The following is a 25,676-nucleotide window of genomic DNA, read 5'->3' on the forward strand; positions in this document are numbered from 1 at the left end:
GCAGCTGGCAGATGCTCACCAGTAGCAACTCAGTTGGGATTCAGTGTCTTGCTCAAGGACATTTCGACATGTGACTGGAGAAAGTGGGGATCGAACAAGCAACTGAGGGGACTGGTGGACAACCGCTTCATTTCCTGCGCCACAGTGGCCCCAAGTAATGGCTGCAGCTAGTGATGTAAGATGCTAAAGTACAGTATACAGTAATGCATACAGCAAAGTGTGGCCCTGGCTTAGAAGCAGAAGAACCACCTGCTTTAGAACAGTACAGTTGGTTTGTGTCTAAGTAATTTATTCAAATGTAGCCAGATCATTAATATTTTAAAGAAATGTAAAAGACCACAGAGAAAAATCCTAGAGCATAGCACAGGCCCCAACATCACACTAATCTATCTCGCTGCTTATTTTCTTGTTTTCCACCAATAACAACACCCTTCAACTGGGCAGGAAGAAATTGTTTCAAGCTGGTTAAGATCATTTAAACTGCTTTTTCCACTGCTTCAGGCAGTTTCCCCCTAATGAAAAGCTTGGATATATTGCTATGGTTAGAAGTGATGTTCCTACATTTCAAATATCTGCACACAGGGTAAGTCTCTCTCTAGTGGGCCCTTAATGTAACACCAATAGGACACTGGGGCAAAACCTGGAGAAAGTAAAGAGCAATTTCACAGTATGAACAAACTACTGCAGCCTGAGTGACTGCATAAATCAGCACACATTGTCTCAGGTAACATAAAATTAAATAAACCCACAGGGGAAGAAGTTCCGCCACTCGTTTCTAGACTCAATTAGAATTGAGTAAACCCAGTCCAGAGGTGATTAGTTGTGGCATTGTTATTCAGAGCAGAGATCCATAATTCTCAGTATAAACCTAGAGCTATTGGAATTGATTAAGAGAAAATCATACTAACAATCAAGATTGTAATTGTCATCAATATGCCCATTGCGCGATCGACATGGTAGAGATAAAGAGCGCTGCAGCCGCCACAGGATTTCAAAAAAACAAACAAAAAACTTTCTGTGCTCTATGAGGGATCAGTTTCACCTGTTCAACAGAGCACTCTTGTTTTTTTCTTCTTCTGACACCCAGTGTCAAAAGGTTGCCATCTAATCCCCGTTGTTGTGTGACTGAATAGAGGAGTGGCTGCCTTACATGTGTCAGTACCGCAGCCTGGATGAGCGGATGGCCTTATCTTTTCGGTTTATCATTACACTGCTTCCATCCTTATCTCCCCTCACTAGCAGAACTGATACACTCATAGGCTCAATCGCTCAACTCGCTGAGGACCGTGTCAAGACGAACCAATAGCTGCCCGGCTGTCTCGTGGATACTTATAAGCGGTGCCAACGGTGCACCTGAGGTTTAATAGCACAGGTGGAAATAAATGGAGAGGAAACTTGTCAGTGCCCCTGTGGGGATAAACGATGGCGGAGTAACTGGGGCGAAAACTCAACACACTGACAACATTGTTTTTTGCTGCTTTATTTTACTACATGTAATCAATGCAGCTTTCTCTGTAAGTGCGGTGGGAATTGCGTGTTGTCTTCGGCAGAGTAATCACAGTCTGTAAGCGGAACATCCCGCTGTGTGTGTTCCACAAGGACAAAAACTGCCAAAACATAACCAAAGTAAACTGCATCTGCAAAGCAACGGTCTCTTATTTTACTGGAGACCTTTAGGTAGCAGAATATGCTTATACATACAACCAGATTTAATATGGGAAAACTAGCAAAAAGATTGCAAAAAGATTATCAATGTGAACAATGAATAAATCCAGTATTACTGAATTTCCTTAGCACAGCTTTATACTTTTAATGCAGCGTGTAGCTAAGATGACTTAATTAAGACATTGCAATCTTCATGTTTGCTAAAATTAGATTTTGCACTGACGCATGTGTGAGCTGCTAAAAACCAGAGCTACACCAGCGATTTTGTCACAGGGGTTTTCATATTTCTCAGCATCTCACCTCCATTTAATGAAAATCTCACAGATTGTCAAACTACCAAAGGAAACAAACGTAATCTCAGTGCAGTGATCCCGAGACAAAGCTGTCAGGTTACACAGCTTTCTACAGCATTTCCATCAGCTACGCCCTTTCCCGTATTCGCCATTACAGCACACAGGTGGCTGCCTGTCTACCCCTGCACTAAGTCTTAAATCAGAATTTAAACTTAGTGAGGAATGACAAACTTTTGCTTTAAAATGCTGCATGATGTGATGATAAGTTAAGGTTTGTACTTGCAAGATTTAGGTGTCTGCCTACAGTAAACACTGTGCATGAAAGCTCATTCAGGTCTGTGCATACATTAGAATTAAAGTTGCATTAATCAAATTTGTATGGAGAATTTAGCAGCTGAAGAGTTAGCAAAGACCAAAACACAGCATAAAGTAGATTTTCTAACATACAGTACATCACCTTTGTATGAAGATAATGTGCAATAATCTTTGTATCATTTGTTCCAATGCAGACACGTTGCCAAAACGCAAGCAAGCAAACAACAATTACCTCTTTAACAGTGGCATACATTTAAGTTACAAGTAACAAACAGCTAAAGAAATTTGAATTATTGTAACAGAATCACAATGGAAATAATGCAATGCAACAAAACAGGCGATTTAAAACATTGCTTGGTTGTCTGACGCATCCTGTCTCCTAAAAATTTCGTTCCTATACAACTAAACTGCAAAGGCGATAACATTTTCCTGGAAAACTGAGAAAACTGACAAGGCAGGGCACACGACAATATGTTGCAAATACTTTGAACATATCAATGAAATCAATGAATGTTTTGAGCACAGCTGGTATTTGTCAAGCAAATCAAATACTAGTTCTGGACAGTTGTTTTGTGGATTCCTATCTTATACCTGGCATCAACAAACATTGCTTTGTATAATATAGTGCATAAATCTGATGCGAATGTAAATGTTTGAATTATTAATTCAACAGAGACAAGAACAACACAATGATCTGTGTATTACATCTATGATCAAATATACGCATGATAGCTATCAGCTGAGGGTGAAACTGTTACCGTTGTAACAAATTCAAAGCTCCACATGCTTCACCAACACCATTTGGATTGATCTGGCTCACAGGGACATATTGTATCTCGCTCGATACAAATGAAACTGTAATGATGGATAATAATCATCTGGATAATACTGTATTTAGAAGGAAGCCACTGAAAGTCTTCCATCTTAAATGCGCCTGATATGACCCACAGAAGCATCTGTTGAAAGGTTGCCCCCATTCAAATTACACCCCTTTGGCAACCGTCACCCAAATAGCAGCTTCCGTCTCCTAAAATAGTACCAAAATGATGGACCGATTTTTCAAAAACACTGTTACAGCTGTACAAATAAAGTGGTTTGTTAGCTTTATACGCAATGTGTTGACCTTTCCATAGTAAGAAGTATTTACAACTGCAATTGTCCTCGTTTATCTTAAGCCACAAGAGCAAATCCGTGTATGAAATCCAAATTTCTGCTCAGACCCAACTAGCTGGTTTGGTGTGGGTATCCACCCCCAGTGTCATCTACATCACATCGTCATGGTTACAAAAACAACACAAACACCAGACTCCACACTGCGATCAAATTTGCAACCCACCATCCCCCATTAACAAAAATTTGTAATTCTAAATACTACGTGACCCTGTCATGTTTACTAAAGCTGCTAGACATGACCCAACCCTAATACGTCTCTGTTGGTGATATTACTCTGCTGGTACGAACGACATATTGATTTTTATTTACAGGGCCATATTCTCATACACTGTAAGAGACTTAAGGTGAAACTGTACTGTACATAGGTACATTTAATACTGAATGCCATGACTCTTTACTTTAACCAAATCTGAAAGACAGAGGAAGTACCCATCCTTTCATAAATCCCTTTCCAGCACAGCACAAGGCCTCACAGATTAGTGATGAGCAATAGATGATTTAGTACAGTGAAAAAAAAAAAAACAAGATTCAGTGGCTGAAATCAGAAAAGATTTTACTAATCTAAGTGTGTTTGATCCTCGGTGCTGTTTGTTTTCCTTTGCATCAAAACTGACAGCAGGACAGGCCGTTCAAGAAGCTCAGGGGATGATACATGACTTCAAACCTTCACAGATCAAAAATCAAGTATATCAAGGCTCCCGGCCTTCCCTCTTAAGGGTCTTGTAAGTAATTCACTGTGCAGTTGGTGTAGGTTGCACAGCTGCACATCGTCCAGTGGCCTAAAGCAACCACACCACTCCTCCAACATAGTTACCCTGCAACCTATGTATCTCGGCCGTGTGTGACAAATTGTGTCAGCACATTACTCTAGTGAAGCCTTTTTCATGCATAATTCATCCTTGAGCCGACATTCCACATGGACATTTTCACATCCCTTTGAAGTTAATTCCCTTTTCGTGATAAACAGCCTTGCTTGCTCTGGGTGTATTGTCTGTATTGCTGAGGTCACCTGTCCGAAATAATTTTAACTGCAAAACACTGCAACGCTGGAGAGCTGGGGAGACTGACATCTGATAATTCACTGTGAAAAAAGCTGTTTGTGTTTGGTGTGTTTGTATATTCAAAAGGAATTTTAAGGGTTTACACCACACACACACATACACACATATACTTTAATAACATCTCAGAGGAAGCTTTAATATGCAGCATGACACATGACTTAAACACTTTGCAAAAACAATAGACACACTATCAACTTGTGTATCCAAAACTGATTGGGAACAAATGTCCTAAACCCCAGTTTTCTAGGGGATCCTTGTTCCATCCATTGAGCTAAAAAAAAACACATTAAAGAAATGGTTGTAAAATATTAAAATTGAATTAGAATTTATAACAGACCAAACTGTTTTTGCTTAAGTCGCCCATCATTTAGACACTTATATAATTCGGTGCATGAAATATTGAGCAATCAACAGCTTTTACTGTTTTCATTTCCAGGCCTTCGAGTTAGTCATGTGGTTCTGTTTAGTGGAAGCTGAAAGTTGCTTGACATCCTCTCAGATCATGATTTGTTTTTAGAACTCTGCAGCCCCCTGGGCTTTTGTTCTACTGTTTCACATCCCTCATCACCTGCAGTGATTTGATCAAGATGTCCTCGATCATGTCCACATTCGAAGTAAATGCAGCCGTAGTTTGGAATTCATCTACCCACGCTGTCCTTCAGCAAGCAGTGCGAGTATTCATCAAGAGGACAGCAATGATGTCAAAAGGAAAGAATGGCAGAGCATGCAAGCATGGCACTGACACCAAGGCTTCCTGCCATTTCCTGTGTTTGCACCAAGGAGGCTTGGCAGGTCTGGGATGACACGTCCTCCCTGTACAGCCTTCACCACTCTTGTCTCCCTTGCCCTGCTCTCCATTCACCTTTGACTTGGATCTGATCGGTCGGCCTCCATCCTTGGATGGGTCCGTCTTTGCCTCTGACTCTAGGCACTGCTCGTGCAATGACCTACCTCAACCTCTCCCTTCTGAGGAGCCAGTGCCACTTGGTTTTACGGCTTTACAATGTACCGAGCTCTTCCAGCCATATCATTCATTTCAGTATCGGTGATGTGTAAACTGCTGCAGCGGATTATTTGCTGCAGGGCCCAGTGCTGTGGTCTTCTTGCTGACAGGTCACACCAATCAGGTAGTGGCACCAGCCTTAACCACTGACCACTTGCTTGTCTCTCTTCCTGGGAGACAAACCTTTTGCGACATCTGAGTGCTCCTGCCTTCCTTACCAGGGACGATCAGAAACCACTTGTTGGCAGCTTCCATCAGCAGCAATGGACTGTTCACTCCCCACTGCCTCCTTTCTACCCAATAATGTGTTTCTTCTTTTGGTTGGGGGTTATTCACTTTATCCAATTCAGACAGAAGTGATCATATTCTATTCAGACTAACGCCCCTGGAAATATTTTCATTTTTGGATACATTAATAAAACTAACTTGGATTAAATTAATGTGAGTTGGCATCTCATCCAACATTTGTAGCAGCAGGTTCCAGAGGGAGTAACTGCAGGAGAAAGAGGGAGGAAAAAAGAAAAACTGACAGGCACTTGCCCCACTTGAAGGTTGTTGCCAACTGGGTCCCTGAGTTATCTCTGTGCACAAGGGCATTAATTAGGGGCTTGATGATCGTAGAGAAATGAGGCTGAACAATAAAAATCATAAAAATTGATCTCTGTGGTGTTGCTTTTTTTTTTTTTTTTTTTACCTTTTGTCCTTCGCAACCTATGATGATTGTCATCCCTGGGAGCCTCTGATCACCAATACCACTCTACCATGTACATATAAAGTGGTTTGAGAAATCCCTTCACCAAGTAGCTAACGGGTGCAAGTTTTTTAAAATGGCCTGGCCCTTCACGGAGATCCTGCTGTGCATTGTAGTAAATCACAAAGCCATTACACGGGAGATGAGTACTGTAAAATTATAGGCCCTGAAAATTGCCAGTGCATCAGCCTGGCTGTTTTCGGCTTCAGCATGGTAAGCACTGTACATACTCGACAGAACCACAGGGGCTCCAGGACTTTTTCCCAAAGCTCCCCATCGATGAGCTCATTTGAAAAACACAACCTCCCCAAGCTTTATTTTTTTCTCTCTATACTTTCTGTTGAATTAAATTTTTTGCTGATGATCAGGACTCTTACTTACTTGATATGGTAAAATGATCAAGTGATATCAAATGTATTTGTTGATTTAACATTTGGAGAGATCCAACGCCTAGCGCAGTACACAAGTGAGCAAAGGTTGATGGTAAATGTGCAGAATGTCTGAATTTCATGCAAAAGAATGAAGCTCACATCCTTTCACCTACAATCAACATTGTACTTTTGGTAACCATAAACCACCACCTTCCCGATTTTTAATGGTGTATTTTACGTGCCTAATCCTTATCTTCAGTCAAATCATCGCTCATCTCTGACTCAGAAGTAAAGCAAATTTTGAATTTAGTTTTACTTGCAGGCATTACTAGAACCCATTACCCAGGAATATACAACCCAATTCAAATAAAGTTGGCATGATGGGAAAATGTTAATAAAAACAGAATTCAACTACTTTCACTCCGCATCAACCCATTTTTTAATTTCCATTAGAACATAAACAACATACTGTTTCAGCATTTTGTTGAAACTGAGACATTTTACCATTTCATTGTTTTTTTACATGCTGATTTTTACATTGTGTAATATCTTATTTTCCCGACGAAAAAAATATACATTTGACTTTGATGGAAATCTCTCATTTTCCTAAACCACAGGAGAATAAATATTTTGTCTGAATTTCAAGTGCGTAGCATTATTATAGACTGATATTTCATGCTTTGAAGATTTGATTGTTTGTAAGTGTGTATTTTCCTAGTTTAAAAGACCCTGATTGAAGGGATAGAATCAGTAAACTGATGGCGACAGAGATTTGTGGCACAGAGGGTAGAGCCTCCAGGCTGATTGCTCCCCAGGCAGCGACACCCAGAGGAATTCCCCACTGTCGTGTTGCTGCCAATGATAATTGATAAGTGAGAAATCATTAAAAAATAACTTTTTTATGATTGAGGAGTTATTGTGAAATGACACCAACAGATTTGGTTGACATTAATATTTCAAAAACTGGGAAAAGTAAATAGCAGATTGTGATTGCAGTCTGATATTGTTTATCTCTGACAATGAGGGTTTGACATTTCAGTGAATTCAATATCTGCCAGATGACAGATGTCTCCAAGCGACAGTGGCAGACAGAAAGATTCTTATTGTTTGAGTTGAAGTCAAACACTAACTTAGCATTGACGCTGAGGAACTCTTAGTTTTCTTGCCCTTCATCGGTGTGTAAATGTTATTTTTGTCTGACTGGGCTCCCTCTGCACATTTCCCCTTTTTTTTTAAGCAAGACTGGGGCTTGAAGAGAACAGTAGTCACAGAAAGGTGCGATATCTCATCAACGAATCCTATTCATTGTGACAGTTTATACCAAAGGGAAAGGACACAATAAGGTCTTCATGATATTACAAAGTCAGATTGTAAGAGACATTCGTGAACAATAGTTTAAATAGGTTTGTTAATAGTAAATAACAGAATAAGTGTGTTTTATTCTGTAATCTGCACTAGTGGCTTTGAAAACGTATGTAAATGTTCATGGTATAGTATAGTTGTCCTGTGATTGCATTTCATAACTCTATGATACTTTTGAGTTTTTGCTGCATTTTGGCATTCATGTATTCGAGTTTCTATGTTACACAAGCAGCAGAGGCTGGTCATATTCTGTAACTGTATGTCCGTACCAGACGCAAAGCACTGATGCTTTCTAATATATCAGTATAAGCTGTGATTTAAAATGCCCTGACAAGTTCTCTATGTTGTAATAAATTGGTAAAATGAACAGCTTTCTTCTTGTAAATGGTCTGTTTATATAGTGCATTTATTTAGTATGCTTCAAAATGTGACACACACACACACACACGAACACAATACATGCATACACAACAAAGAAGCGGAATTCGGTCTGACATCTTGTTTGCCTGACATCCTGTGTCTCATTTTTTGCATATATTTAAACCAGCTACAGGACATTAAGTCATCCCATTTTCACTTTTCAGACAACATAAAAATTAAAAAAGAACTGCAGGAGAATTAAAAACGTGCAGGCTCCTGGTAGTGTGGTTTCAGATGTGTACCATGTACATGGCCTGGCATGTTATTCTCCTGTCTCTGTCTGAACTGGTTTCCTGTCTATCTTTATCTTTCCTGTTTATCTTTTGTCTACTATTGAGAAAGACACAAAATATAGTGAAAAAACAAAACAAAAAACAAAACAAAACACAGAAGCACTTGAGGAAAGCAAGAGAGGAAATTTAATATCAATGTGATCCAAGGGGGAAAAAAATAAATCAAGAATGTCCAAATTCTTTAGAATATGAGAGGACAAGAGAGCAATGCTAATTTAAAGTAAAAAAAAGAAAATATGACGGCAGCATTGACAGCCATAAGAAAAACCCGCGGGTAACGCAGGACAACCGGATGTACTGTAGGTGTATGTCATGCAAAGGTCTTTGCAATAGGGAATAACTGGAAGCAAATGTACTTGTAGTTCAGACATTGCTTTTAGACTTGGCGATGTGAAAACGCCATATGTGTGTACTAAACGTACATTCCTGAGAGGCAATCTACCAGAAAAGTGGTATCATGAATGAGCAAAGGAGCCATTTTAAAGAAATGCCAAACCGCTGAACTGAACACATACTCTATTCCGTCCTCTGTGCTGCAATGGGCCGATTTCTAAAATGAGGCATCTGTTACATATAAGCCCTGGGTTTTACAGTAGACAGGTAAAAGAAGAGGGACTTCTATTTGTAGCCATGGAGTGGTGACACAATCCAGTATAGGAAAGAATCAGGCAGGAATCTGAGCTGAGTGGGGGAGAGAATAAATTCTGTCAGACAGTTCAACCATCCGGATTTAACCTGGATACAGGTATATATCACAAAATGTTCCCGACATAGTGCAAGACACAACATGAGTCAGAATACAGCACACTACACACAACCATGTGTAAAATGTGCATTTTTATCCATGTTGCTGTCCCTCTTTTGGTTTGGATTTATTTCAAACTTCAAAATGAAATCGTGTACAAAGGATGACTTCCACAGGATTTTGTGATTTTGTGACATTTTCCCTGTTTGTTAAATTAATCAACATCTACTGGACAAGTAAAAAGTTCAATAATTTGGTTCATCCACTTCAGATTTGTGTTTTGGTCATGTCAATTTTACTGTGTGAGCAGCAATGAGTGGAAACTCTGTTCATGGGTGTATTGTCTCTTGGTTAGCAGACAGAACTGAACAAAAAAGAATGTTGGTTGTTTGGGTTAAACGAAATTATTTTTGTTAATTTTACAGATGTTTATAAATGTTCCATATTTTTTGGTTTGTTTTATTTTGCATCTGAACAGCATATGAACAGTAACATCAGAGGTGCTATGGCCTGTGCCCTCTAGAACCATTCAGTAATCCATCCGTGATCCAGGTTAATACATGAATCAAAAATGTTTAAACATAACATCCAGTCAGCATCTTGAAATACTGCACGAACGCATTCATGTTGTTACTATGGTTACAATTGCTAAACTTCCCATTTGCCAAGCATGTGATGGTAAATAAGTAAGAAAGGTTTTAGCAATAGCATTAGCCTCACAGAGTTGCTAGAGTCGGTATAGACTCTGTTTCATGTGATATTGGACACGTTGTTGTTTGATAGTAGAAACGTCTGAAAATCAATTGTACCATGTTCCATTTACTGCATAAATGTGCCTTTATTTCAAGTATTGGCAGAAGAAAACGTTGTGTTTCTGAAAGAGATTCATCCTCACTGAGGTGTATCTGACATCACAGTTTTATAGGCCTTTTCAATGAGATCGAAAGCTAAGAGGTTATAAAAACAACTCAAGTGTGAGAAAATGCGTTTACAGATTAACAGATTTCATACTTAAACAATATGTTTTGGGCTACAACCAAAACGTTGTGGAGCTCATAGTATAGAAAATGAACTTTTCAACTGCTGTATCAATCAGATTTGTCCCGGATGTCAGCAGTGAGGACACATCTGGCTAATCAGTTTCTGCAGGCGTTTAAAGACTATCTGCGTTCACACACGTGTCTGTGCTCATGCACGGACACACATTTGATAAATGCCTATCCTAGGAAGAGGTGATGGAACAATAATTACACTGTCAGCTTGGGTTGACTTATCTGAGTGTAAATCCACTGCAGGATTACACCTGAAAGCTAGCAATGGATTTGTATTTGACTCTAAACAGATGCTTTAAATACAAAAAATTAGAAAAAAGAAAAAAAAGTTAAATAGATTCAAACTGACATTTGTTTATATGAAAGACAAGTTAATGTATGTAAATAATAGATACATTCATTCAAGCAAAAAGCCTCCTCTTTGTGTTGCATAAAAAGTCTCAGTTATCTTAGCGATTTAAAAATATCCAAATCCTCCAAAAGCATAAATTCAGGTTCATCATTAACTGGGTATAGAAGATCATTGATTTAGCCGATTTAAATTGGCAAAAGGTGGTCAGTCTGCTGTTTGGTTTGTAGGATTACAGTAGGATTGTATAATCACACCAAACTGGTCAAAAATCCTCAATTTTGGTAAAAGCTGATGAGATTTCTAAATGTTCTAAAGTGTTCAAAAATTTTAAAAGAGATGTTTTTGACAGGTCTTGTGTGGGATGCAATTGCCAAATCAAAAACACACATGTACAATCATGGTGACTGTAGCTGTATGTACTAATAGGAAGATACCGCTGATTTACATCTGTCACAACTTACATTTTCAGACGAATATAAATCGACCTTTGATCCCTTTTACAGCAGCATAGACAATGTGCAGATTCCTTCAGGTCTCTACCATGTAGTAGTAAATCTACAAAGTCAAGATGCATTCATACAAATTCCTGGTGCTGCTGGAATCACTGACATTGATTAAAATATTGGCCACAAACATCAATGCGGACACTTAATTGTGTCTTAATTAGTTACATTAACACTAATGTGGTTGCGGATGCAAAATACATCATTCTTTAGTAGAAATATGTTCCAGACGCACAAACACAACTCTGGGGTCATGAGTGAGTGGACTAAAACTCTCAAACAATTTGGTCCCCAGTTAGACTAAGCATTCTTGATGGGCTCCAATATTCCTGCTACTTTGCACAGGATAAGCTTGATCTTTAAGGTTAAATCCCTGCAGTGGTCAACACCAGAAAATAACATCATAGATCCCTAAATAGCAAGACGAGGTTACCATTCCAGCCTTCTCTCGTTCCTGAGGTGTCAAAAAAAGTGTTGGTTTGTCCAGTCCCTTTGCATTACATGGAGATGCTTAAGGTACCTGATTCTGTAGGTAAGTGAGGCTTGGAGCTGTCAGTGAAGTACAATGGAGACCGGGACATTACATTTTGGATGCCTAAAGCAATGCTGTAGTATATTAAGTGGAAAAAAACTCATAGGGATGTGGACGGGGTGGTGGATGGTACAACAACACAGAACTTTTTCACAGGAGATGAAAATTCGACTTTTGTGCGAGATGTTGTGCTCAATAATGATACACAATGTGAAGCATGTGATTACTATAGTAAGTAAGTACTTGTGTCATTGCTGTATGTAGCATTGTGTTTAATGTACTTTTTTTTTTTTCAACCTTACCCTGACGTTTTTGGGCCTGACTATAACCGATGTTGCCACCTATATCTACTTAATAGATTGGGAAGATAGGCCAATAGAGAGACCTCCAGTAGTTCCATGCAGAGCAAAAATGGCCACTGACTTCTCTCAGCTTAGTTAACAGTAACCAGTCACTTAGGCTTAGGATGTCTTCTTAGCAAAACTCAGAGTAGCTGGGACACAATGAGTTCCTCCTTAGCTGTTGGCTGCTATGCTATTTTTGTCTTGGGAAGACAGGTTTACTGTGACGCTCCACTGGAGTCAAAAGGAAAGAAGCTACCTTAAGTTTTCTCTTGTTAAATTTGGAAACTGGGGAGGCCAGAGCATGGCAAGATGCAGCTTGAGTGTGAGTGGAGAATGGAAGTAGTGGGGGTGGTGGTGGTGGTGGTGGTGGGGGGGGGGGGGGGGTAAGGGAGAGAAACATGCAATAAAGCCAAATCAAACTAATACATCTTAAGACAAAGTCCATTAGGTTAGAGTTTCCTGCTTTGGGTGCCAGCAGCAAATCAAAAGGTTTAAGCATCAGGGTTGTTGTACTCATGCAGCTGGCTCATTAGGGGAGTATTGATCAGGCTTTCATTAGTACACCTGTCACGAACGGGTAATTTGTTCCCTTCTTGAGCCAAAATTGAATTTCCTCATTTCCTGCCCTTAGTTCTTCTCAGCACTGAAGGGCCACACTGTATAGGTTTGCAGTTTGGCGACTTTGTTTGGTGGTAATTCAGTGAGACATAATCACCTGACCTATAATGCAAATGTCATGCGAAATAAAACCGCTAATGAAAAAAAACAAAACAAACAAAAAAAAAAACGATTTGAGATGATTTTCTATTAGTTTAATATATATATTTTTTTAAAAATGTAATTGGATAATTACAATTATAATTTACAAACCAGTTTCTTTGAACCTGGACAAGTTACAGTTTTTTGTTACACAATGATGTAGCCTCAACATTAGCATTTTGCGACTGTATAAAGTCTATAAAGTCTATCTATTACACATCCAACAGACATTAATTTGAGGTGGTGTCTGACCAATATTCAAGCTTTTGTAACTGTGAAATACTTTACACATGCATACATAGAAATAGACAGTACAGATGCAGTCAAAGCCCATTTGTTATTTTGCACAATTGGTCGTAAATAATTAATTGTAATAAAATGTTTTAATTGTCCCCTTTGTTGGAAAGATTAACTTTTAAATAATCACTTTGTTTAAACATGGTTGCATTTGTCCTTCCACCTATTACTTAATTATATACTTTTTGTTTTTTGAAAATTATTTTAGAATATTTAGCAACACATCTCATCTGTTAAGGTAAGTCAGCCATTCTCAAGGTGTTTTGCGTTTATAAGTTCCAGTTGATGACTTTTTTCTGGAACTGACCACAACATTGTACACAATTTAATACAGTTAAGCACCTGCTTCTGAAGAGTGCTCGGGAAAAACCCCTCTGAAAACCATCGCTAGCGAACACTGAAACTCTACCATGCAAGAAGCAACCATATATAAACAAGATCCAGAAACAATTCCAACGTCTCTGAGTTCAAGCAAGGTTATTTTAGAAATACATCCTCCATGCTGAAGCAGTGTCATCACTTCAAATCTACTCAGAATATAATTATGTAAATAATAAAACACTAAGCAGATTTTTTACATTTTACTGGAAGTGTAAAAGTAAAAGTACTCCAGTAAGAGAAAAAAACACATTTTAAACATTAGTGATTACGGTTATTATGGCAAAACATGTACAGGGATTTGCAAATTATTGTTTTCACTATTTATATTTTACACACTGTCCTAATTTTTTTTGAAAATGGGGTTTGGAGGGCAACCAATAAGATTATGGCATTGCTCTGAGAACTATGGTAAGGGGTTCCTAAAGTGCTCTCTAGAGGTGAGAGAGACTGTATAGTCTGGGGATACTTGTCTGTGATTCAGTATTACTATGAAAATATTAATTAATGAAGTTTGTACTTATAAACCTTTATACCTTAATCATTTTGCCATCTGCCATCAGTTTCATCCAATGTAAATTGTGCCATTTGCTATTTGAAGGTTTCAAGTAGTGAGTTCCACTTTATATCCATTCTTTTTTGGTCTTAAATATAGCTTAAAGGTCTCTGTGAAATTCTTTTCCAGTCCCGTAGTGATAAATAACACTGGACAGATAAAATATTACCCTCAGTTTCTCTCTGGAGTTTTGTAAAGCAGATAAGCATTTATTCTCTCTGTGCAAATTGGCATTAATAAAAATGACCTAAATACACTGGAGGCAACGTTATGGGGTATGTGGATGAAATCAAGCTGGTGTGGGTGGAGTTGGGGTTGTGGGGGGTGTAACTCATCTGAATTTCCTGTGAAAGCTCTACCCTGCACAGAGTGAGGGTACAAGAAATAGTTACAGCACATAAGCTCTGTAACATTACTTATACTAAGCTAATTTTAGGGACAGATTTTATGGTTTTTTTTTTTTTTCAGTAGTTACCAATATAAAGTAAAAAAACTAAAATAATTCTTCAGCCAAAAACATAAAAACGTAGCAACTTTCGCTGAAAAGATAAAAAGAAAACAAAGAAACAAAGTAAAGATTAGGTGAAATGCTGGACGTATAGTCACAGACCACACGGAGTCTACGAAGTAATATGGAAGTAAAATAAGTTTGTAAAATGAAACAAATTTCAGGTGAAGGTGAAATTAATGCAGATCTCTCTCTCTCTCTCTCTCGGTTGTCCCCAGTGTCAATCGTAAATATTAAACATGTTTAAAATAATTGATATTTCAATGAATGTCTGGATGTCTGAATGGATTTTAAAACTTTAATCTCTAACATTTACATTTTGTACTGTTGCACTTTTTACTTTTCTTTTTTGTTAAATGTTATAAACAACAGATAAACAGGGTCTCAAACACACATGACATACTCAGACCAAATGAGGAGTTGAGTATTTATATAGCTTCAATTCTTTATAAGTAATCCAGTTACTCCACAATCTTACCTTGTATTGCCTGGTTACCACAGAAGCACAATTTAAGGTGGTACTGGCACTTTGTGTTTCGCTTAATCCTCAATTTGACAGTGGTGACATTTGGAAAGGACTGAACAGAAAGTATTCAGAGATGCTATAAAAACCAGTATTTACTTCAGTACTTTTTCTATTTTTAAATTTGGTTGTTAGCTTAAACCTGTAGAATCGCCTAATGGTGCATGCATTTCCCAAAGCTTCATCCTGGAAATCATTTAAGATACGTATTGTGACTAGCAGCAAAGGGCCTGTGTGCAGATTTTATTAGCTTTTGTTTTATGGCTTATTTCTGTATACTGGAGACTGAGTTCCAGCTGGCTGCCTGTTTGCTTGCGCTGTACTTGAGCTTGTTGATTCTCAGTAGAGACTGGCTCTTGCATGCACCACATAAAGCAGTAAGCTACACTGTAAAAGCACAAAGATGATTCAAATGAAATTTTTTTTCCTAAAACTGTAGAGTGAATTTAAAGGATGCCTTTAGCGAAACGAGCCCATCTGAAATGTCTGTCTCGCTGCAATGCTCTCATGTTTTATGCATGTAGTATGAACTGTACTGTGTCTGAACTACAAAGGCCTCCATAAAAGTAGAGGATTTAAAAGATGCAGATGAACGCAAAGAGAAAAAGAAAATGTTGTGCACCAAATTTAAAGTGATGCATTTTGCATTATCCAGGCTGCATTAATAGTTAAAGTGGAAATAAGCTGTTTTAGTGTGATGATCCACTCACTTGTTTTGGTGCTTTGAGCCCTGCAGATGTGCATGGTACTGTGCCACTGAGTTCAGTGTGACGTTGCAGACTTCACAGGTATAACTCCGTTTCAGACCTGGAATCACAGAGAATGAATACTTTTAAAATATAAAGTCTGCATTTTTTAAACATTTGCCATTTGCAAATGATTAAACAGAAATGCACATACTGTTCACTCTCCTGCACACAGTTAATACCGCATTTATCCATTTTCAATAACATTTTCTTCATTCAGATACATTTCAGAACTGTACAGATTGTCTTACTGATAGAGGCTGCTGATGGTCCAGTGGCAAAAATCAATTGGCTTTGTGCACAGTAGTGAAAAGTAAAGTTTTTGAAATCGCCTCTGAATTCTTTTTGAGATATGCAAATATCTACATTTTGTAAATTTCAACTTCACTTAACTTACAATGTGTAGTTTTAACATAAACCACTTTGGAAATAATTGCTTTTTGAAAGTTTTTAAAAATACAAAACCAGCTGAGATGTGAGCATTTATTGTTGGAGCATTAGACTCACACTCAGTCCACTCTATTACTTTTACAGTAAATGCTGCAAAACGTACTCATCAAGCAGAATGAATGAAAGGTCTCTGATTGGTTAAAGCCTTGCTAAAGTTTTTTTTTTTGAGCAATGATCTGTGAGTTAGAGTGCAAAAAATTCCGGATCATAGGTTCCTCAAAAAGAAAGAAAGAAAATTTATGTATTGGTAATGTTTGGTTTACAGGTTTTTATTTAGTAATTATATTACAGGTTTTTATCTCAAAGCGTTTTTGCCATTTTTACTTATTGGGTGCCACCACTGCTACAGTAACGCAGCTGCTAAACAAATAAATGTTTAATATAAAACATGTGGCTTGGGAGCTTTGACTGAGTTACGAGGAAGTAAAAGCTCCGCAATTCATTATTGTCCATGAATGTCAGGGTTCAAATTCCGATTCTTCCTGCCAGCATGTCAAAGTGTCCCTGGATAGGTCATTTAAACTCCCGTAGAAGCGGCATCAAAATCAAACAAGTGAGGGGTCTAACAACAATTTCCAATGGAGATGGATAAAGTTTCAACATTTTGAAAAAAATAATGTGGCAGTGTTTTTTTTTTTTTTTTTTGAAGAGTAATTAGTAATACAAAATAGGTAATTACAAGTTTCAAATAACTTCACACTTCAATGCTAACAGGCAGTGTTGATGCTTGGTAGGTAGCCTGCACTGTTAACCATGATTAAGATCTTAGTTTAGCATGATAGCGTACTAACACGTATTAATCACTGTAGCATTAAACACAAAGTTTGCAGTAGTGGAAATGTTATTAGCTTGCACGTGTTTGGTTGTGCAATAGAGTATTTAACATCCAATAGTTGAGGTATTTCAGTGAAAACAGACCAGAGCTGCCATCCCTGTACAAGAAATAATTCCCTGCCCTGATGTTAGATTTATTTGCCGTCAACACATTTTAATCAGTTGCCTAAAAATTTTAAAGTATGTAAATAATGTCCTTCAGCAATGACTGAGATAGTGGTTATATTAAGTCGGCACCGTGTTGCTGCATATTATAAGCGCCCTGTATAATCGCTGTCGTGTTGTACTAATCTCATTTTAGGATAAAAAATGGCTGTCTTGATTGCCTCGCTCTCACAACTCAGTTAACTCCTCTATAAATATGCCTCCGAGCCAAAGGCCAAGAACAAATAAATGTCATCCTGCACTCATTAAATCACATTTCCATATCCTCTTCAATCACATTTCCCCCTATGAATGATCGTTTCCTTAGGATGAGCTTTGAAAATTGGAAAATAGCATTTTGTTCTTTGAGAGCAGAGGCAGGTGATGTTGAAAACGTGCCATTTGCTGACAGTTTATTTCCCAGACATTGATGTCAGCTGTTTCCTTCTGACGCTTTGATGGAGTCTTATATCCCCAAAAGAGAGAGGGGGGAGAGAGAGAGCGAGAGAGAGGGGTAAATCTCCCCATTTTACTTTCCTCCCGATAAGCTGCACAATAACCACTCTGTCAGTTGGTCGACACCATGAGTGAGATTTCAATTTTGCACAGTCGTCCCCAGACGCTGTCATGAGCTGACTTTAAAGTTCTGCAGTGGGCATTGAGGGAGCTGCTCTGCAGTGGCCATTTGACGGCGTGCTTCTTAAACCATTTTTGAAAGGGTGAAACATTATACAGCAACCAGGGTATCCATCATCGCCAGCCACCTGCTGCTCTTCCCTCGTGGCAAATGAGCGATAAAGGGCACTTCAAGCCTCTATACTGCCTCGTCTCGATTACCTTTACCTCCTACTTTAGGTAGAATTATTTGTGAGTCATTGAAGACGAATTTCTTTGGTTAACACGTCCCATTTATTTGGGTTAAGTCGGAATTATTAAACTGCAGTAACTGTTCGTGGAGCTGATGCATGTGGAAGAAAATGCTGTTGCACACTGTTATCTTGAAGTTTGTATCCTAAAAGTGCAAAAAAAGGATCTAAGTGCTGTTACAACAGTAGTAATACGATAATACTTTTGTCCAGGTGTAGTTGCTGGGCAGATATGTCCAAGTTTGGGGTTGCAGGTTAGAATTTGTTCAGTTATACACACAGTGAGTGTAGAAAAACAGTTTTAAAAAGTGAGAGAGTTTCGTAGCTGCAGGGGCTTCCTGATGACTGTTGGGGTAAACTAAGCATTGCTCATATTTAATAGTTTCTTTTAATGTCATAATGCTTTATGATCACTCTCACTCTGTTTTGTATTAATGCTCTGTTTGCTCAATGATGATCCTGTTGCCATCACATTTGGATTTAATTTTGAAACCAAACTGATAAAAAAACGAGTAATACCATTATTAATTTCAATCAGTTCATTCTCATATCTGTAGCATCTTGTCACCCCCTTCGGTGTCTCATACTAACACTGAAGGTTACTCTTTGGCATTGGTAGCTTAACGACACAGTCGTATGTTAAGGTACCTACCAAGTCCAGCCAGGGCGATACTGAATGCTGTGAGCCTTGACACTGTCACTCAGCAGAGGAGACCTGATCCAGAATTTCTGGAGAAATAGTCCAGAAGTATTTTCCCCACCGTTAAATCCATATTCATTTTCTTTCGGAAGTATTCTCACACACAGGAGCCTTTTGAGTCCGCAGTGGGTTAATATGACGGTTTCTAAGAAACTGGCCATCAGTTTTGGGGAAAAAATAACTGTAAAAGGATGTTACCGGCATTACCATGGCAACAAATAAAAACAGGTTGTCATCTTCTATGCTTCTTCTATGTTATATTCTAAAATAATCAAATTTAAATACATTTTTACTTTTTATTTAAATGTTTTATTTAAACATTTTGGAACTAGCACATTCACCTCCACACTGGCTCACCAATAAGCCAAAGACTAGGTTTTATACTGAGTGCTGAGTGGAGTTATTTTATTAGCTCCTTAGTAAATCTCTAGTTGCACATCATCTAATTGAGACCTAGTGTTGCCCAAGTCCTTGGGAGGGCACATGGTGGCAAAATGAATTATCACCAGTTTAGTTCTTTATGTGGACTGTTTGTGAGAAAGGAAAAGGTGGTGCAGGTCCAGGGTTCATGCTAAATTAACCAGCAGCCATCTGCCTGAGTCAGATGGTGAAGGTTTAGCTCATTCCCTTTTTTACTGCAGCAGGGCACCCAAGCTGAAAGAGCATATGCCAAATCAGAATCCATTCGAGACAAATGTTTGTAATTACCAACGGCAGGATATATTGAAAGTGGACTTGCGAAACTGACGTGCAGAGTGGACTCCTCAATCAGAATTGTTTTCCGCCCCTTGAAGTTATAAATCATGTAGGCTTATCAAACCCCAGATTAGACTAGACCGGGTTTTGAAATTGGATGCATTTAGGAAATATAGAAGCAGCATTAACTGGAAATAAACAGCTGGCCTCCTCCTGGCCCAATCAAGTGTTTAAATGGAACTGGTCTGCATGCAGGGGGTCAGGCTTTGTCTTTTGTTTCCTCTTGAACAGGACCTCGATCGGCTCATTGTAATTTGCCTGTCTATGAGGGTGCTATCAAGGCAGTAATAGATCTATTTTCGGGTCACGGGGGAGTGGTGAAAATAACACAGAGGCAAGAGCAACAGCTTGAAACAGGAGAGGAAGTGAGAAAGAGGGAGACGAAATCACCTGCTAGAAATACATCTCTGATTAATGACTGTCATAGGTACTGGAAAAACACAATTTGTCTGTTGGGGTGTTTGACAGGTCTAAATGTAGCATTTTGGTTTTTTCTTTCCTCCAAGTGAACAGTAAACCGAAAGAAGTTCCAGCTTAAAACCCTCCTCTGTACTGTCCCTACACAATAGAAAACAATTTTTGTCTTGGTAAATAACTTGATGCACAAACTCTATAAAAAAAAAAAAAAAAGAAAAAAAAAAAGGAAGTTGTTTTCTTTTTTTAATGAGCATAAGTATAAACCTATGGGCTTATGGAGAAACCATGTTTCTTATGCGCTGATGATACAATTAAACAGTTTGGGTTTGTTCCCTTAAGGTACAGTATTGTCAATAGGCAAAGCAAAAAAATAACCATGTGCACACTGCAGAAGAACACTAATGCCCTATTTACACTTGTTGTTGTTTTGGCGTCTTAAAAACTTCTCTTTAATACTAAATCCATAAATTAATAATTCAGCTAGTGAACACAACTCTTGAAGAAGAATAAAGTGGAAATAGGCAGTGAGAGTACATGAGGTTTTAGAAATAGTATTAGAGGCACTGGAGGAAATATGAACAAACTACATTATATATTGGGGAAAAAAACAGTCCCTTTTGTTTTACACGCTGATGCTTAGGGAACCTTCAGCCCAGATTCTTCAATTTTAAGGACTAAAGCAAAGACGTAGTAAATGGAGGTGGATGGTTCAACAAGACACAGGACTTTTCCACAGGAGACCAGGGTTTGACTCCAGTGTGAGATGTCTTGAGCTTCGTTGGTGATTGCAACATGACATGGTTTTTGTGCCTAAGCCATGTTGTTTTCTCAACGTAACCTTATCCTAAAGGTGTTTTCTCTAACCGATGCAGTTTTTTTTAATGTATATTCAATTCCTAGTGCATCAAATGGTTGCCTTCTCCAATACTGACGCCAAAGTGGAGCTGTCCACAGCGCCGTTGATCCCAGATCGTCAAATGGATGGTGCATTCAACAGTAACACCAAAAGGTACCTGTTGCACTTTAACACTTTAAACACTTTTAAATGTAATCTTGTTTATGATTCTTTCATGTTGTGTGTTTTGCTGTTTTAGCGAATGTTTTACACTTGACCGAGGGAAAAGTGTTGAAAATTATCCTTATGACTAGCACTGCCACATTTACAGAGATGTCAATTAATGTGCAAATTCCAGAAATAAAAAGAAATCAAACAGCTTGTTAAAAGCCAGAGCAATCCAACATTCACCCTAACAAATGGTAAACAAAGATGCATTTAAGATGAACCACTGTCAGCGTACACTCAGAAAAGTCCAAAAGTGGTGTGTTTGGTTTGCAAAATACAAAGATGTTTGAATAATAAGAATATAATGTGTTTCCTTATGTTAAACGATTCATTCTTGTGGTAAACAAATGAAAGAAAATTCGACTGAGTTAGATCAGCACCTGTTCACCCAATAAGAATGAAGCACCTAAAAGAGAGATTTTTCCTCGAAGGCTAGTGTTGGCAAATTAATCGTATCCCTCATGTAAACGCCAAACGTTTTTTATATGCCTGTATTAATATTACAGTCATTTCTGCTACATGTAGCCATCAAGTAACCTCATCCCACGAATATATTTAACGATATCATCTGGGTCTACTGACAAAACCTTTGAGCAAAAAATTTCATATATTGTGTTGAGGCAAAGTTTAGCATTGCGTTTCATTTCTCTTTAATATTAATGGGTCATGTGAACAATTGTTTAGTGAGTCAACAATGGTTTGTGGTGTCTGGCAGCACGGAGGCTTTCTTCATGTGTGTGTATGAGGCAATTTATTCTACATTTGCTAAAGTTCTATCATAAACATTTCGGTCTCGTACACATCCCTGTCTTCATAACATGAATACAACATGATGCTCTCAAAGATATCGATCGCAATAATTAAAATGGAAAAAGTCATTTGAAAGCTGTGATGCAGTCGCTCCTCTCTAAATATTATTATGTGAGTCAGCAGGAGCAGTTCCACAGCTTGAATATGCATAAAACTCCCCCAGTTTAATCATCAGTCCACTCTAAATAATTAACAACCGTATTACAACACATCTGGTTATTTGACGATAATTCAAAGCTTAACTAGAACATTTTGGGTTAAAAACAAGCATGTTATTGTTTCCCCTTCATGTCCCTTGATGGCAGTGGTTAATCTCTAATGGCAGTGGCCTCTTTCAGCAGGAAAATTCTAATTTAATTCAATTGAGCATTTGTGTGAAAACAAGTACATTAATGCTTTTAAAATTCCCTCTGACTTTCCTATATTAAAATATTTCTCTGCTTCTAGCTTAAAAACTCCTCTAGATGACATCACCCAGAGAAGTTTTTCATCATTAGGAGTTCAGATCATATCATGTGGAGGAGCTAGGGAAAAGCAGGATGACTTTGTCTCCCGGACCCTGATTTTGACCTTCCTTAGCTTTACTTCCTGTCCCCGGTGTTTATTCTGTAGATCCTCTGTGCCACTTCCTGATCTTAGTCTCTCTGGTTTCTTTACCCACATTGTTAATCCTGATTGCTTTCACCTGTGCCCATGCTTTGTTAAACCCTGCTCTCCTCACTGTTCTTTGTTAGGTTGGTCTTTTCAAATCCCCTGACAGTGAGTGTTCCAACCTTCTGTGCTCATGGACATGGTTTCCTGTCATATGGACTCCTGCTCTACTGGAGTTCTGATTTTGGTCTCTATTTCCTTCATTTGTTGGTCTGAGGTTTGGTTTATCTGTTGGTTTTTTGCTCATTGATCTTACCCTTGTTTTTTGCATGAGCTCACCTTCTTTGGCAGGATTATTTCTTAGACTGCTTAGTTCAGCTTTTAAACTCTTCTTTGGTTAATGTCTGCCCTGTGGCACAGGAAGGTAGAGCGGTTGTCCACCAATTTCACAGTTGTTGGTTCAATCCCCGGCTCCTCCGGTCACATGTCAAAGTGTCCTTGAGCAAGACACTGAATCCTAACTTAGTTGCTCCTGGTGAGTGTTGGTGTATGAATGCGAATGGGTGAATAAGAAGCAGTGTAAAGTGCTTTGAGTGCCAATTGGTAGAAAAGTGCTATATAAGTGCAGAACATTTACCATTTGTGTGTTTTCCTATCCCGTTAGTTTGCCTATATTGATTCAAATAGCTTCTGCTATTTGAAAGTTCCCTTTTACTCTTCAGTCATGTCTGATTTTGTTTTGGGTTCCCCTCCCTTTTTTTAATATTTTGGTCCATGTTCAGTTTTTAGTCTACCTTCCTAAAGGTGGAAATCACCTTTTTAGTTATCTAGGTTTTAACGCAACTTCAAATGAACCAACGTGGCACCAATTTTTACATGGAACTATAAATTAAAAATTAACAGGGTTTGGATGGATTGAGGTATCGCACCACATAGCAATACTGAAGTATCAATATTTCCATACACATTGGTTTAATGAAATGCTGAAGACTTATTTGCCACTTTTTGTTTTTCTTTTAATTCCAAGGGAGGTGGTTCCAAAAGCCTGGTAGTGAACTGCTGGCAACGATGGACATTGAGGATGCTTAAAATGTTTTGAAGCATTTCACAACAGCTTCATTTCATAGTCAGTGAGACTGGTAGATGACCTCGTGCTCCTAATAATCAGATATCAGAACGTTAGTTTGGCCAATATAATATTTGCGTCCTTTTTTTTTTTTTTCTCGTGAAAGACTTTTTAGTTTAAATGGCTCTCCACATAAATTTATTCTGCGTCTCTGTGTGGAAAACTTTCTTGATCTAAGAGCTGCCTCACCAGGAGGCACTTTGTGAATATGAGTTGTTCCGTCTGAATATCTTGTCTATTTTAGACAAGATGCAACAGATGCAGAGCAGACATTTAACATAATGGACTGTTCTTTTGACAGCCATGATAGTGTGGGGGAGTGAAAATACCAGCTGTAGCACCACATGGAGCTTAAGCGGAGTTCTTGTTTTCTGTCCTGTGTTTTAATTTATACATTCTTAAGGTTTACCCAAAGGAAGAAGTGTGATTTGTCATTTTTATAGCCAGATTGTAAATTTAAAGTGTGCATTGTTCAGATTGACATTTTTTTTAATTTGGCCTATGATACAAATAAATCACCAAGCTGGAGGCCTGGTTCCTGCCGTAAGTCACATTCAATTTTTCCATATACAGTGTAAATTCTAATACCTGTCCTAACTTTATTGGGTTATCAACAATGTTTACTTGTTACTAGTTTTTATATTTTTTTTTTTTTTAGGTAAAATAAAAGGTGAATGACTTAATATTTAATAAAAAAAATAAAAAATTTATAAAGCCAACTTTAAATAAGTAGCAAAGAATAAAGCAAAAACAGGAGGCAGCAATATGTTCAGCTGTCGCATCTATACTGCTTTAACAATCGGGACCCACGGGTTCACTGACCCAGTGCAGTTAAAAAGCCAAGACTCAATGTCTCCAAAATGTGCTTCTACCAGGAAAAAATACCTGCCATGTTCATTCACTAAGTTTTGGACTAAAGTGCATTTGTGAGAACAGTGTAGTTACAGCTAATCAGCAGAAGTTTTGTTAGGTGCAAAGCAGAGAGAGCCAGAGATGGTAGACGTAGAGGAAAGGGGGGGGGAGGGGGTTTAAAGGCAATCAGTTTGCATGGTTTGCAAACTGATTACTGTTCAAGTAGATACAGCTAAGAAGTTTTTTTTCATCTAATTAGAAAAATTACATTTCTAAAAAAAGTCTCCTACAATCATCAGTCTAAAAAATGAGCATCTGCATTAGAAAACATACTGTACTTACTCTGTAAGTTACAAAGTCTAATAAACGACAGTTTAAGTTGGTCTCTTTGGACCTCTGGGTCCCACTTGGGGACTCTCTTCTATTTGTTGGTGAAAAAAGAAAACAACAAGGAAAAAGAGTCCGTTGTCTGGATGCGCACTGTGTCTCTTTAATCCGAAGCATTTTACAATACTCCACTCTGTATAGTTTTGATGTTTAAAAAAAACTAATGGAGGGTGTGATGGCTTACTAGCTGTTGGGTGTGGATAGAACTTATAGTATGTCCTGTTACAGATCTGTGCACATCCTGTGAAGTGCTCTGTAACATTGGATGGTTGTGAATAGATCTTCCTGTTTGTAAGCTGTGCTGTATACAAAAAATCCAAGCAATATGTAAGTGTTGCAAAGGACACAGAGACAGGGTTTGCACCTGGAATTGAAATGAGGCTTAATGTGCAGTAAAGTGTCTACAGCTTTCAACCTGCTGCCTGTTATAATTCATGTTACTGGGTGGCGGTTAGCTGTAACTACAGTAGACCGTGGTTCATCTTGAAAAGACTGAGGTATTCTGTCACCTCCTCAACCTATGAGTCGTCATCTATTCTGTCATTGTACATCCTAATGCCTCAAGGTCAAACTGAATATTTTCCTTCAGATTAAAAGATGAGCAAATGTTAGAAAACATTTCAGAATAGTGTCCAGAGCAACTAATCGATATAAAGGACAATATTATCCTCTCTGGCA

The 25,676-nt window shown here is 38.3% G+C and overlaps 1 protein-coding gene across 1 annotated transcript in view; it reads right to left on the minus strand.

The window, feature by feature from the left end:
* zmat4a (zinc finger, matrin-type 4a) overlaps nucleotides 1-25,676 on the minus strand; it is a 132,105-nt gene that overhangs the window by 6,869 nt on the left and 99,560 nt on the right. The window contains 1 exon segment of the mRNA XM_067522309.1: nucleotides 15,967-16,063. Within this exon segment, the coding sequence (XP_067378410.1) occupies nucleotides 15,967-16,063 (97 nt within the window).

This window comes from Channa argus, chromosome 11 (genome assembly GCF_033026475.1).
Source record: "Channa argus isolate prfri chromosome 11, Channa argus male v1.0, whole genome shotgun sequence".
Lineage (NCBI taxonomy): Eukaryota > Metazoa > Chordata > Actinopteri > Anabantiformes > Channidae > Channa > Channa argus.